At 42.1% G+C, this 13,285-nt stretch overlaps 1 protein-coding gene across 1 annotated transcript in view; it reads left to right on the top strand.

The window, feature by feature from the left end:
- fig4a (FIG4 phosphoinositide 5-phosphatase a) overlaps nucleotides 1-13,285 on the top strand; it is a 75,816-nt gene that overhangs the window by 28,328 nt on the left and 34,203 nt on the right. The window contains exons 11-15 of the mRNA XM_079996733.1: nucleotides 3,483-3,616; nucleotides 7,660-7,776; nucleotides 9,713-9,758; nucleotides 11,331-11,479; nucleotides 11,699-11,865. Of these exons, the coding sequence (XP_079852859.1) occupies nucleotides 3,483-3,616; nucleotides 7,660-7,776; nucleotides 9,713-9,758; nucleotides 11,331-11,479; nucleotides 11,699-11,865 (613 nt within the window). The remainder of the gene's footprint in view (nucleotides 1-3,482; nucleotides 3,617-7,659; nucleotides 7,777-9,712; nucleotides 9,759-11,330; nucleotides 11,480-11,698; nucleotides 11,866-13,285) is intronic.

The raw sequence follows: 13,285 nt of genomic DNA, 5'->3' as shown, positions 1-13,285 counted from the left end.
AAGCTGCGGTCCTTGAACACGGGTCTGCTCTCCACCCCCCGCACAAGGCTACAAACCTTTGGGGACAGAGCCTTCAGTGTGGCAGCCCTCACCTTCTGGAACTCTCTCCCCACTGACATTCGAAATGCTCCATCCCTGGCCACCCTCAAAAACCTCCTGACCCTTTTTGGTTTATTTTTTCTGTTCTTTATTTATTTAGATTTGTCTACCCTGTCTTGTTTTGTTTTTTGTTTTTCCATTGTAAAGTGTCCTTTGGTTTGTGAAAGGCGCTATATTAATCCCAGTTATTATAATTATTATTATTACAAACATATTATGTACATACATGCCTACCTACATCATCTTACCAGGTCCTTGAGGTGCTTGAATTTTGTCCTCAGAAATGTAAGTACTGGAATACCTTGAAAATAGGCCCTTTTGTTCTTTAAAAGTCCAAGGAAAAATGCGATCATTGAAAACTTCCAGAATTGCTTTAACAACATTATTTATGCCAGGAAAATCTAAATTTCATCCAGCATTGTTTGAAATGGACACTGAAAATTGTTTATTTGTTTTGCGTGTAGACCTTGACAATAGAAAAAATAGAAAATGGTGCTTAAGAAAGTACTTGGAAGTCCTTAAGTTTTGTTTGTACTGTATGACTGTTTTCATTGAATTGCCATCATGGCTTTAATTTCTATCAGCCAATGATTCAAAATACAAGACGCACATGTTAATGCCAAAAAGGCACAATATGCATAATTGTCTCACTGATAAATATTGCAGGGATTGGGAACATCCTCTAATAACATTTCCCGTAAACAGAAAAAAAGTAACTAAACATTTTGCATCTAAACCATACAGTGCTATTTTGTGTAGTTTTGGGCAGAAACACCCTGGTGTGCAGGCTTCAGTCGGTGCTGCTGGAGCAGTGCCTGGCCTGCACATAGACACGGGTGGAAACACACAAAAAAAACGCACACATCTGTTCACCCCGTGCGGCTTGGGTTTCCTGCTCACGTTGTCACTCACATGGGGAGCTCTGATACAAGGAACCAATCGCAGCGCTCCCTGTTTCGCACACGCTCGGTTCATGTGATATTAGTGGACCGGAGGGGGGGCGGGGAAGGACCCCTTACTCATTCACCTACCCTGCTTTTCCCAATGAAGAGAGACAGACAGGCGGAGGAAGTAAAATGGCCACTCGCAGTGAATTTGAAAAACGATCCCCCTCGCAATTCTGGAAGTGATTGGTATTAGGAGGTCGGGAATTTAACTGGATTTGGAGGCGGGGTGGCATGTTGTGTTGACTCATTGGACTCTAGCATGCTTCTGCATGTTTACAGTATGTAACAAGAGAGCCTGAGAGTGAGGAGGCACATGGCCACGCATGTGTTCACTCTGCCATCCCTTTCCCATCCCTCTTACTCAAATTGAGTCATATTGTTATTGACCACAAGATATAAAGTGTGTGTGTGTGTGTGTGTGTGTGTGTGTGTGTGTGTGTGTGTGTGTGTGTGTGTGTGTGTTGCAGACTGTGAGAGCAGCATTGTATTGTATGAGCGATTAAAGGTGTTGGTAATTTGGCTGGTTGCTGCGCCACTACTGAATGCAGGGACAAGGCTGTGAGCCGCTAAATGATGATGATACGCTGATAATCACACACTGTGATAATGATCGCCCCGCCGTCCGTCTAGTTTGATGGAAAGAAAAGGCAGCGAGGGATGAACGGGTACATGGAGAAGCAACAGGCAGGCTGTGTATTGGCAGTACAGCTAATGGACCATATGCATAGGACGTAGGAGTGCTTGGCTGTGCGAGACAAGACAAGAAGATCCTGTACAAAATTTCACGTTTTAAAAAAACAAAGCTGCAATAACCGAAGAATTCTAATGTCTCTAATGTTTAGATGCTAAAGTAGAGGCCGAGGAAGATTGTGCTGCCAAACAATTCTGATTGTGTAGTGTGTTTTTTATTCTCCAAAAGATATACCATCATGAAATTCAACACCTATGCGCGTCAAATGCATTTCTCACTGGCGTATTTTATACACCTATGCAAAAGTGATGTTTAATATTGCTCAAGGAAGCTATGGTGAAAATAGATGAGCTGGTTGACGAATTAACATGAGGAAATGTGGGCACGTGCATGAGCACAAAAACACACACACACACACACACACACGGAGAGACCTTACATGATGGATTCAGCGTGCCTGACTCATTCATGTGTCCACCATTGTCTGAAAATAGCCCAGTTACTTCGATTTTGTCCAAGCTGACTGTGGAGCGGACATGATTAGACGGAATGGACCTTGGTGTAAGCACCGGCAAGGTACCTGAGTGGCTCCTGCCACGTGTTAGCCAACACACTCCTCTAAACCCCAGAGCCACCTTTCTACTCACTCCCACATGTTCGGATTTTACATTTATGGTGTTGGACAGATTAAAGCAGTGGTATTCAGCTTGTCTGGCCTCAGGATCCATATTCGTCCTCAAGTTGTTAAGCCATGACCCAAACTCAAGTAAAGATTTGAACCATTCGACTTTTTTTCACAAAATAAATAGTGCAGTAATCCAAAAGGTGCGTAAGGGTTAAACCAATCAAATTTAAAGTCACTGAAATAGTTTTACAATAAAATCCAAATATGTCTTTGTGGTGTGGGGATGGTGTGGTTTGAGCAGCCACACCTGTCCTAGGTCTTGGTAATTGGGGCCCAGGATTAATGTGGCTGTACACCTGATGCTCGTTGGTTGGTCTAACGCGCAACAGGTAAAACCCCCATCCCCACATACACACATGACATGTCATGACACATGACAAGTATACCACTGAATTGCTTTGCCATTGCTTTGCTTTCACACAGTGCATGCACTGTATGCCCGCGGTCCATGCAAAATGGTCCTAAGACCCAGTTTCAAATCAGGACCCACCAGTTGAGAACCACTGGATTGAAGACTTTGTCTAAAAGCTTTTTGGTTAGACTTTTTCTAATGGGAAGTTGTGGTGCTTTTTTCCTGTGAAGCCACATTGCCAACCACTCCATTTCAAACTGCTTATTTCCTATTCATACAATCTACTTTTTCGATGATGCTATGTGTGAGAGAAGTAATTCAATGTGTGGGTGGACAATACGAATATGCATAAAGTAAGTCTGGTGAGAGGCAGGTTGGGAAGACAAAGCCAGACAATTTGACGACGGTATGGACGGACAAGATAATTAACTTATTATGTTTAAACAAGAGACATCAAATTGAAGTCGATGTAAAGGAATGGAAATAGAATTACTTGCTTACAAGATGATTAAATGGATGTACATCAATTCTTAGAGACTAGACTATCTAGAGTAAAAATGGAGAGAGAGAAATGTCAAAAAACAAAACAAACTAGTATATTTTAATTATTTAATAAGTGGGCCCTTAAAAAGGGGAGTTGCTGATGTCTCCTATTCTTTGGCAACAAAATATCACTTATATGTTTTCAACTCTCCGTCCGGCTTTTAGAAACGGGAAAAACGGAAGCACGAGAAGATTCTGAGTGAAGAGCTCTACCCGGCAGTGATCAACCTGAATCAGTTCCTTCCTCCGGACCACTGCATCGACTACATCGCCTGGGACATGGCCCGCTACACCAAGAGGTAATAGTGCTTTCCATACCAGCAGACATATTGCTTCCAAATGTCGCTTTAGGAGCGGGCCACAACACTGCTTTCATCACAAGCAACAACCACTTAAAAACTTGCTACGTGCACCTGATTGGGTGCGCTTTGAAGTGCCATTTGTTGGGCTGTCCTTGATTTCCGTGAGCTACACATGATCCTTGCGATCCTAGACAAGGTTCTAGACATGACTGAAGCAGAGGTCACTAGTTGAGTCTCGCTGAGGTCCTCGCTCTCAACCCACTTCTGCACCCTGTCACCCAAGATAGGTTCCTATATAAAGACAATATCCTAAATCTGCTTGGACGTCCAGTCTAATCCACTACGTTCACTTTGTGCTATGTTGTCATACCTTGTGCAACATTCTACGTCCACCAAAATATCACAGGGGATGGCTAAGATAGAGCCCATGTGTTGAACTCATCGTCACCCTGCTTCTCCCTGAGCTGGTCTATAACCGTTCAAAGATCATTTATTAGTGTGTCCAGAACAGCACTTTTCAATGCACTTGCACCGTACAACATATTTTACTCCATTCAAATAAAGACAGAAAGACATAATAAATCCATGAATAAAGACATAATATTTAGCATTAGCAAATGCAGTATATTAGATCAATGATTCTCCATATGTCAATATAAAGGACTCTCAATTTGATACACATTAGGCTGTGGACACCATGGCCTAATGGAGGTTTAACTGTTCTTACTTGAATATTACTTTGCTGGGTACCCCTTGGAACCTCTTGAAGGACTTTTCAGTGTCCCTGGACCCCAAATTGAGAAACACTGTATCAGATAATGTAACTTTGCCATTGCAACTGCACATACACCAATCATCCAAAACACTAAAACCACCGATAACAAACTAATATTGTGCAGTTCCCCCTCGCCAAAACAGCTCTGACCCGTCGAGGCATGGGCTCCACAAGATCTCTGAAGGTGTCCTCTGGTATCTGGCACCAAGACATTGGCAGCAGATCCTTTAAGTCTTGTAAGTTGCATGGTGGGGCCTCCATGGATCGAGCTTGTTGTTCCAGCACATCCCACAGATGCTCGATCGGATCAGACCCTAACCCCGGCCATCAACATGATGTAGAAGAAAATGTGATTCATCAGACCAGATCACCTTCTATTGCTCCATTGTCCAGTTCTGACACTCATGTGCCCATTGTAGGCGCTTTCAGCAGTAGACAGGGGTCAGTATGGACACTCTCACCGGTCTGCAGCTACACGGGCCCATTTTCAGAAATTTCGCCTGAGTAGCTCTTCTGTGGGATCAGACCAGATGGGCTTGCCTTCACAGCCCACACGCATCAGTGGGCCTTGGGCGCCCATGACCCTGTCCCCAGTTCACCGGTGGTCCTTCCTTGGATGTCTTTTGGGAGGTAATAACCACTGCATACCGGGAACACACCACAAGACCTGCTGTTTTGGAGATGCTCTGACCAAGTTGTCTAGCTATCACAATTTGGCCCTTGTCAAAGTCGCTCAGATCCTTACGCTTGCCCATTTTTCCTCCTTCCAACAGATCAACTTTAAGAACTGACTGTTTACTTGCTGCCTAATATGTGACCCACCGCAGACTTAAGGTACATTTGGTGGCTTTTGACTTTTTTTACGCATCATTGTTAAGTGAAGAATCAGAACTTCAAAACAAGGTGTCACTTGTGTAAATCAAGCAAATATTTAAAGCTATGAGTTGTTAATGGCAAGGGTGTGGCAAACTGTGTTTCTGAGATAATCACCTTCAAGTTTCCCCCCACACTTGGCTTCATTTAGCCAGCTCTCAGAATGCAAATGGCTTGGAGGACCAACAAAGCCGCATGGCTACTTGTCACATGGCCACTTGACAACCTGCTGAATGGGGACTTGACACCCTTCTGAATGGGGCAAACTCTGCATTGTTCTTGTGTTTTGAGGGAATGTTGAACAGTGTCATCGACATTCGCCACCACACCTCACCCAAGTGGCGTGTTCAGGGCCCTCCGGCACAGAGACACAGACAACGGGGGGTTGTTAACACCAGTTTATTGTAGTGATGAGGCTAGGTGGAATTAGCCAGGAGTAGATGGAACATATCATCACAAGGCTCCTATCCTAAGTGTGTGTGGATGGGGTTTTTAAACCTGCCGCTCGTTAGCCCCACCAACGAGTGTAACGTGTGGCTGCTCAAGACATCCCATCCACCACAACATGTTTTATAAAAGTTGAATTATTTAGGAGTTCCCTGTGTTGTTAGGATTTCTACTCTGTGAGTTAAGTACTGGAGGTAAGTTATGGTGAAGTTTCATTTAGGAGGATTAATATGTATATTTAATACAACACAGACAATTATTCCTATTATATAATTATAGAACCCAGGATCGCGATTGTGGTGCCGCCCCTTGCGGCCGCCTGCGCGAGCACCGCGTGTCGATTACGCACATTTGAGTATTTTTCGACCTTATAGAGCTTGTGCGTAATCACCGGGTGTCATGACATTTCACTGCATATATGTATGACCGTATGTGTATGTATGTGACAAATAATCTCTTAAACTTGAGTTTAAAAGTGTGGACAGCACAACAAAATGTACAGTCTATCAATAATATGAGTCTCTGTTTATCAGCCTCGGTGTGTCATTTGATATATAAATGTGCGTATGCCAAATATATTCAAAGTTCTTGGAGTTATTATGTTGGCTAACCCCAACCCTACCCCAGCAACACTCTGAGAGCCTGTTTGGGGCCTCTTTTCATTTTCTTTTCGCCCCTGGCTGCATTTGCAGGTAAACTTGAGAATCTTGACCATTGCTACTTGTTCATAATCTGCATCACCAACCTCAACGGACTTCATCATGTCATCAACTTCTTCCGTTGTAACAACAATGGGCGTATTGTCGGTCTCCTCCGGTGGTTCTTGAAAATATTCAGTTTCATCGTCACATTCAGGTTGAAATCAGCTGTTTGAAATGTTCTCCCAAGTCCGGGATAACACCAGTATCAAATGCAGCATCGCTGTCGGAGCACTGACTATCATTGCGGAAAATGATGTCCAGTACGCACTGCTCACACTGACTTGGATCTATCGCACTGGTCAGATTAAGGTCCGCGATATGATTTAGATCTTACGCCAAACGCTTCTCCTAATCCATTACAACACGCAGATGAAATTTTTCATAGACAAGTGAAACCGAAGGATCCTCGTCTAGTTTACGGAAGCATTACTTCTTCGTTGGTATACGCCCCACACAATAATGTCTCCGTGTGTGTCTAAAAGTAATACGATTTAAAGGTTGAACTCTAATCAAAATGGTTTCATATTGTGACTTCACATCACATGGAATATGGAGGAATGATCTTCACCTGGTCAGTCCCTTTGAAATAAATAAATTGATCGGCGTTGTTCAGCATCTCGCTAAGTGAACTGTGTTTCCGCGTGTAATCTAACGGGAATATTTAACTCCACGGTTTAGTTATCTACTATTTAGAAATCAAACTCGGTTTTGATAATATGTTAAGAGATAAAAAAAATAAAAAATAAAAAATAAAAATCTAATTTTCCTTCGAGAAAGGTTTTAGAATTGCGCGAGATAGCGGGTTTTGCGGTGGTGGGTCACATATATCCCACCCCTTGACAGGCACCATTGGAATGAGATGAGCAATATTATTCACTTCACCTGTTAGTGGTTTTAATGTTGTGGCTGATCAGTGTATTATGTACCCCCTTTGGGTACATTACATAATGTAATGTACCCAAAGGGGTACATTACCCTTACATAATGTAAGGGTCCAACAGGAGGTATGAAAACGAATTTATCTTAATTGGTTACTGCGCTATACCGTTTTTAAAATATTTGAGTTAACTTCTTCCCAACAACTTTTCTAAGGTTGTTACGTGCCATTTACAGCATGAATTGCTTCATGTGATTCACTGTCAGGGATTCCGTTACCATGGAAACACTGGAAAATTGGGGAATGAATCTCTTAGAGAAGTATTAAGCATGGCCCTTAAAGTTCCACTCTCTCATCCCCTTCTCAGTAAACTGTGCAACGTGCTGGACCGCCTCAGTATGATAGCGGAGAACGTGGTCAAGCGAACAGGTTTCTTCATCAACCGCTCAGACTTCCACTGTCACGCCTTAAGACCAGACGAGAGGTAAGCTCCCCAAGTGTTGTCCGGGAAAGACACCCGTTAAACTGTTTGGAAATGTGCATATTTACATGATTTATGCGATGGAGAGCAGCATAAAAATAATCTAACTGAAGCACTGCTTGATGTAGTTTACTTGGGTAATTCCATTCTAGGGGACCTTGTAAGGGCTATGTATTTGGAGATCCATAAGGTTTTTTGGGGTTTTTTTTTTTCACAACCAATACACACACAAAACAGTTAAGTTTTATGTTTGAGACTGACAATGATAAAGTGTAACCATTAAAGAAAAACAGGACCAGCAACACTTTTAGGTAAGGGAGGTCCTTATGTTCAATAAAAGTGGAATAAAGGGCTTTTTGTGTACCGCTTTAGGGTATTTATACTTCCAGTCAAGTAAGGGATATAAGTACTTTTTCTTTAATCATACCTAACCTGTTTTGTATATATACTGTATATATATATCTATATATATCTATATATATATAGATATATATATAGGGCGCAATTTCCACGGGATATTCGTGCACATTCAGAATCGGCCAGTTAGCGCCGGTGTTTAATCCAACGGCTCCCCACGGATCTGAATTTCTAATCAAATTTGTGTTTGAGACCCATCTCAACAGGGTTTTAACTGGCTGAGTGGATGGCCGTGCATGCAGTCTGGCGACAGCCGTCTATCCTAATCACTTACACTCTACACTACCATCAGATTACATAACGAAGCGGCCATGCTAATGCCTGTATTTATTACCATAGATGTTGCATTGCCCGAGACAGTCTCCCATTCTCGTTAGCCCTCTCTCGCCCTTTGTCTTATACACATGGTCCAACACTCAAAAACACATGTATGTACGTAGCGCTGTTACACACAGTCATTCAGCAAAAAAAGCAGCTTATGTTACGACTTCGCATGGTTCGCTTTTCTCTCATGGTTGATATTTGAGTCTGCCACACAGCGATTACATTTGCCCTGACAATCTAGCATATTCCCCTCCGCCTTTCTTCCTGAGGCTGTTGGAAGCTTTTTGACCTTGTGGGAAATGTGGCTCATGCGCTGACTACTGCTGCCACTTCATCGAGCATTTCACAGATTGGAATTCAAACACGGTGTGGTGAATAGAAAGAGAGAGAGTTGTAGAAGGCCAGGGATTGGCTGGCTTGATCTTTTCTATCCAGGTCCACCACATTTTAAGAAATTTGTTGAACATCAAGTAAACACCTACCGACTTAGCTGCATTAAACTAAACTACAAAGTTAAGCTCAGTTGATATACGACTATTCTATTATATACTATATGGTATCATTGGTACCATCTGTATATTATAGTATATCATAGTATTAAATACTGGTTTATAAACCAATATAGACCATTAATATATTATAGTATATACCTGTGCATTATAGTATAAAATACTGATATTAACTGTTATAAACCAGTCTGTCGATATCGGAATCCAATATGAATGCACTATAAAAAAATATCTCTCTTCAGGAGGTTTCATTATCTATATATATATATATATATATATATATATATATATATATATATAAACAATGTGTACATAGTGCTTTGAATAATTACTGATATGGTTCATAGTGATATTGTGCCGTTAGTCATCACATCTATCTTCTAGTCAAGGCAGCAGAGTTGAATATATAACAGCAGTGTCCGAATAAGTGATTTTCCAATATTATATGAGTAATGTCCATCATCCATGTAGCCGCCATGTATCACCATGTAATATCGTCATTATTCCTCCTCTATTAAAGTTCTAATGATATTTTCTGTATTTATTGCAGAATGTATGAAGCCTTACGTTGTAAGGTTACCTCTGGTCCGCTCCATGGGCTTTAGAAATTATTGCTACGGAAATACTGTACTTGCACACACTCACAGACACAGTATTTTCTCAACTGATTCTACTGTGATTTTCGGCAGGTGGGGAGATGCAGGAGGACACATCACATCCAGTGGACGTCTACAGGTATGTAGGACAAACTTGAATGTTAACCTTTAATTTACATTATAGAGTCATTTAATATATTCTTTTTTCTTCGTAGCTCTCTTGACAAATACAAAATCCTGGCAGTGGTTGAGGATATTGCCATCCAGCTTCACAAATTCCTCATAAAAAATGGAACTAAATCGCATCTTATTTTATTGTGATGCACATAGTGGACAAGGGACTTTTCAGGATGAGGCGGGCGACATGTTTTATTGTTTTCTATGCGTTGCACAATGTTTTCCTACAGTATATTGTTAGAGGATTAATCACCTTTTTTGTTTTGATTCCAAACCAGGGCAAGTCATTTAGCTGGATATTAAAAACAGGCCACATGAGTTGTCACATACTTCCATTATTAGAGTATTTTAAAAAAATGTACTTTATTTTCCTAGATATTAGGTTTCAATTAGGTATTGGAGGTAAAACACGGGTTTTGGTCATTGTGTCCTCATGGAAACTCTGAAGCCTATGCAGGCATTTTAGAGTACAAAATGCTATCAGTGCTGTACATGTGACCCATATTTGTTTCAAGTGTTATTTCTTAAGTGGTCACACAACATACTACTACACACTAACACAAATGTAATTAACTTAACTAAATGATAATACATTATATTGAATATTCTTCTTTGTACAGAATGTCCTGAAGAACAGTGTTCGAGAGAGAAAAGGAGCTGAGGTTATAACAAACTAGTCAAGAGTTTTTCTGCCTGTATTATACTAGAAATATGCTAAAATTGACATGGATATTAATTACTGCAGCTTTGAGAACAGTCTATGGAGGAGTCTCTGCATTGCTCAGCTCACTCTAAAAACCGGTGCTCCACATCTAAGCCAAACTCTGGTTGCTATAGGGACGTCAGAATCAGAAGAATGCCTGACGGCATCATTTCATTAACTGCCTGAACTTCTCACATGGCGAGTAACCAAATGCAACGAGCCAGATATTTATCTCAAAGCTTAAATGCTCCTGTTTGAAGACTGGATTTATTAGTTCTACTGAAAACATCCAAAAGGCCGATGGAAGTACACAGAAACTAACCAGAGGTCATGGTTATGGAGCTGCATTTGCATAATATCTCCTTAAATACACATTGATATTACATTACATTTACATATTACATTACATTTAGCAGACACTTTTATCCAAAGCGACTTACAATTATTCAAACACCGACAGACGCAGCCATCAGGAGCAATTAGGGGTTAAGTGTCTTGCTCAAGGACACTACAGCATGCTAGCAGGAGGAGCCTGGGATCGAACCAGCAACCTTTAGATTACTAGACCACCAGCTCTACCTCCTGAGATACCATCCCATAATGCTTTAGAGTAAACCCTTACTCACTAAAAACATTGTATTACATATTAGTTACATGAGTGTATTTTTGTTTTATCTTTGCTTTACTTGCTTTGTATTTCTATGAAAATTGAGGAACCAGAAACAAATTTGTTGTACTGTATGTTTGTAAGTATTCTTAAAGGCCAATCCAGCCTGATTCTACTTCTCATCCTGATTAAATTGAAATTTTTGTTGAATTTTATCAATTTAGACCGGAGTGTTACGGACCAACTGTGTGGACTGTCTGGACAGGACCAACACAGCCCAGTTCATGGTGGGGAAATGTGCTCTGGCGTACCAGCTCTATGCGCTGGGCATGATTGACAAGCCCAAGCTGCAGTTTGACACAGACTGCGTCAGGTAAGAGGAAATCAATGGAAGCTCTGCTGTAATGGACATGGAACAAGAGTGTTTTTGTAGGTTATGACAATAGATTTTAGCCTGAATAATGCCTTAATGTTGGAGGTATTTGATTTCTACTGAAACAAGACAGTCCAGACATTCCACTAGTTTGATGGCGCTTTCTAACTTCTGTGTTTGCTTTGTGTGATTTTATGTATTTCTGTGTGTGTGTCGCAGGTTGTTTGAGGAGCTGTACGAGGACCACGGGGACACTCTGTCCCTGCAGTATGGTGGCTCGCAGTTGGTCCACCGGGTCAAGACCTACCGCAAGATCGCTCCCTGGACGCAGCACTCTAAGGACATCATGCAGACGCTGTCACGCTACTACAGCAATGCTTTCTCAGGTGGGTGGCTTTCCACACACACACACAACGACACACACCGACACACACACTGACACTGTAAACAATCCCCCTCCCAGGATCAATCATCCACTTAATGCTTCCTCCGTTCTTTTTCTAATGTTCTCTCTCTCGGTTTTAGTCTCAAAATCCCTTCCATTTTAACCCACACTTGCGACCCCTACTCCCACCCGCCTCAGCCCCCTTCTGTGAAACTGAACCTGCCCCTCCATCCCCTGTTACCATAGAAACACTGAGTCAGCATTACCACTCAAACGCATAAACACACACACACACACACACACACACACACACACACACACACACACACACACACAAACACTCTCAAGATGCCCCCCTCGGAGAATTACACAACAAAAAACCCCCGCAATCCTTAAGCAACCCGCCCATTGTGGGTGTCAGAAGAACTCTTATTCTATCTTTGAATCTTTACATACTCATTGAAAATAGAGAGTGACCCACTTTAAAATGATCTGAGAAAACATATGGGAAATGATTAGGATTTTCCTGGGTGGACAGCAATCCCAGGCGCATCATTATTGGATAACTTTGTTGTGAATAAAATAGTCGAGCAGGACCCAGGCTTCCAGGCGGTAATGGAAAGTGAGGAAGCAGCGGTGGGGCGCGTAGCATTGATGGCCAGATTGGCACTCCAGGCCCTGTTCTGCGTGAATGGTGGGGACCGAGAGCCTCAACCCCCAACCAGATAGCACTCAATCCCAGGACACTGCACAGCAACCATGGGCCTATAATCACCCTTGACTCTGTGAATCCATGAATCTACTGGTTTTGTGCTGAGCCTGTTCTTCCCTCTCCTGACCCTCTGAATGACATCCAACTACACGAGCGACACGCAGCTGAGCTCCAGCAAAACCAAGACGAAAAAGCAACACTTCATAGGACAGAAAGTCAAAGTATTCCGTGCGAGCAAGCCCATCCTTAGCGTGTTAATGTGGGGGTTCAACCACACGATCAACGAGTTAAGTAATGTGCCTGTACCAGTAATGCTGATGCCAGATGACTTTAAAGCCTACAGTAAGATCAAAGTGGACAACCACTAATTTAACAAAGAAAACCTACTGAGTCACTTTAAGTTTCAGGAGTTCTGTACCAACCCAACCACCCCCCCACCCACCTACCACCCACCCAACTCGTCCTCCTCATGCCAGCATGGGAACTGGACCCACTAATGCTTTGAATGAGTGTGTCAGCTTCAGCATCAACAGTCTGTTAGTTCTGTCTGTTGGTTTTTCCGTTTTTGTCATTGTCGTTCTTCTTTCTTCTCAGACACAATAAAACACACACACACACACACCGTTGGACGGATGCAGAACAGCCATATCACATGTCATATCTCGGCACCACCAGGCTTCCTCGATGCAAGGACAAAGAAAGTAAAACG

Source organism: Zeus faber (genome assembly GCF_960531495.2).
Source record: "Zeus faber genome assembly, chromosome: 2".
NCBI classification, from domain to species: Eukaryota; Metazoa; Chordata; class Actinopteri; order Zeiformes; family Zeidae; genus Zeus; species Zeus faber.
The sequence above is the reverse complement of the archived record's forward strand: the minus strand, read 5'-3'. Positions and strand labels throughout refer to the sequence as shown.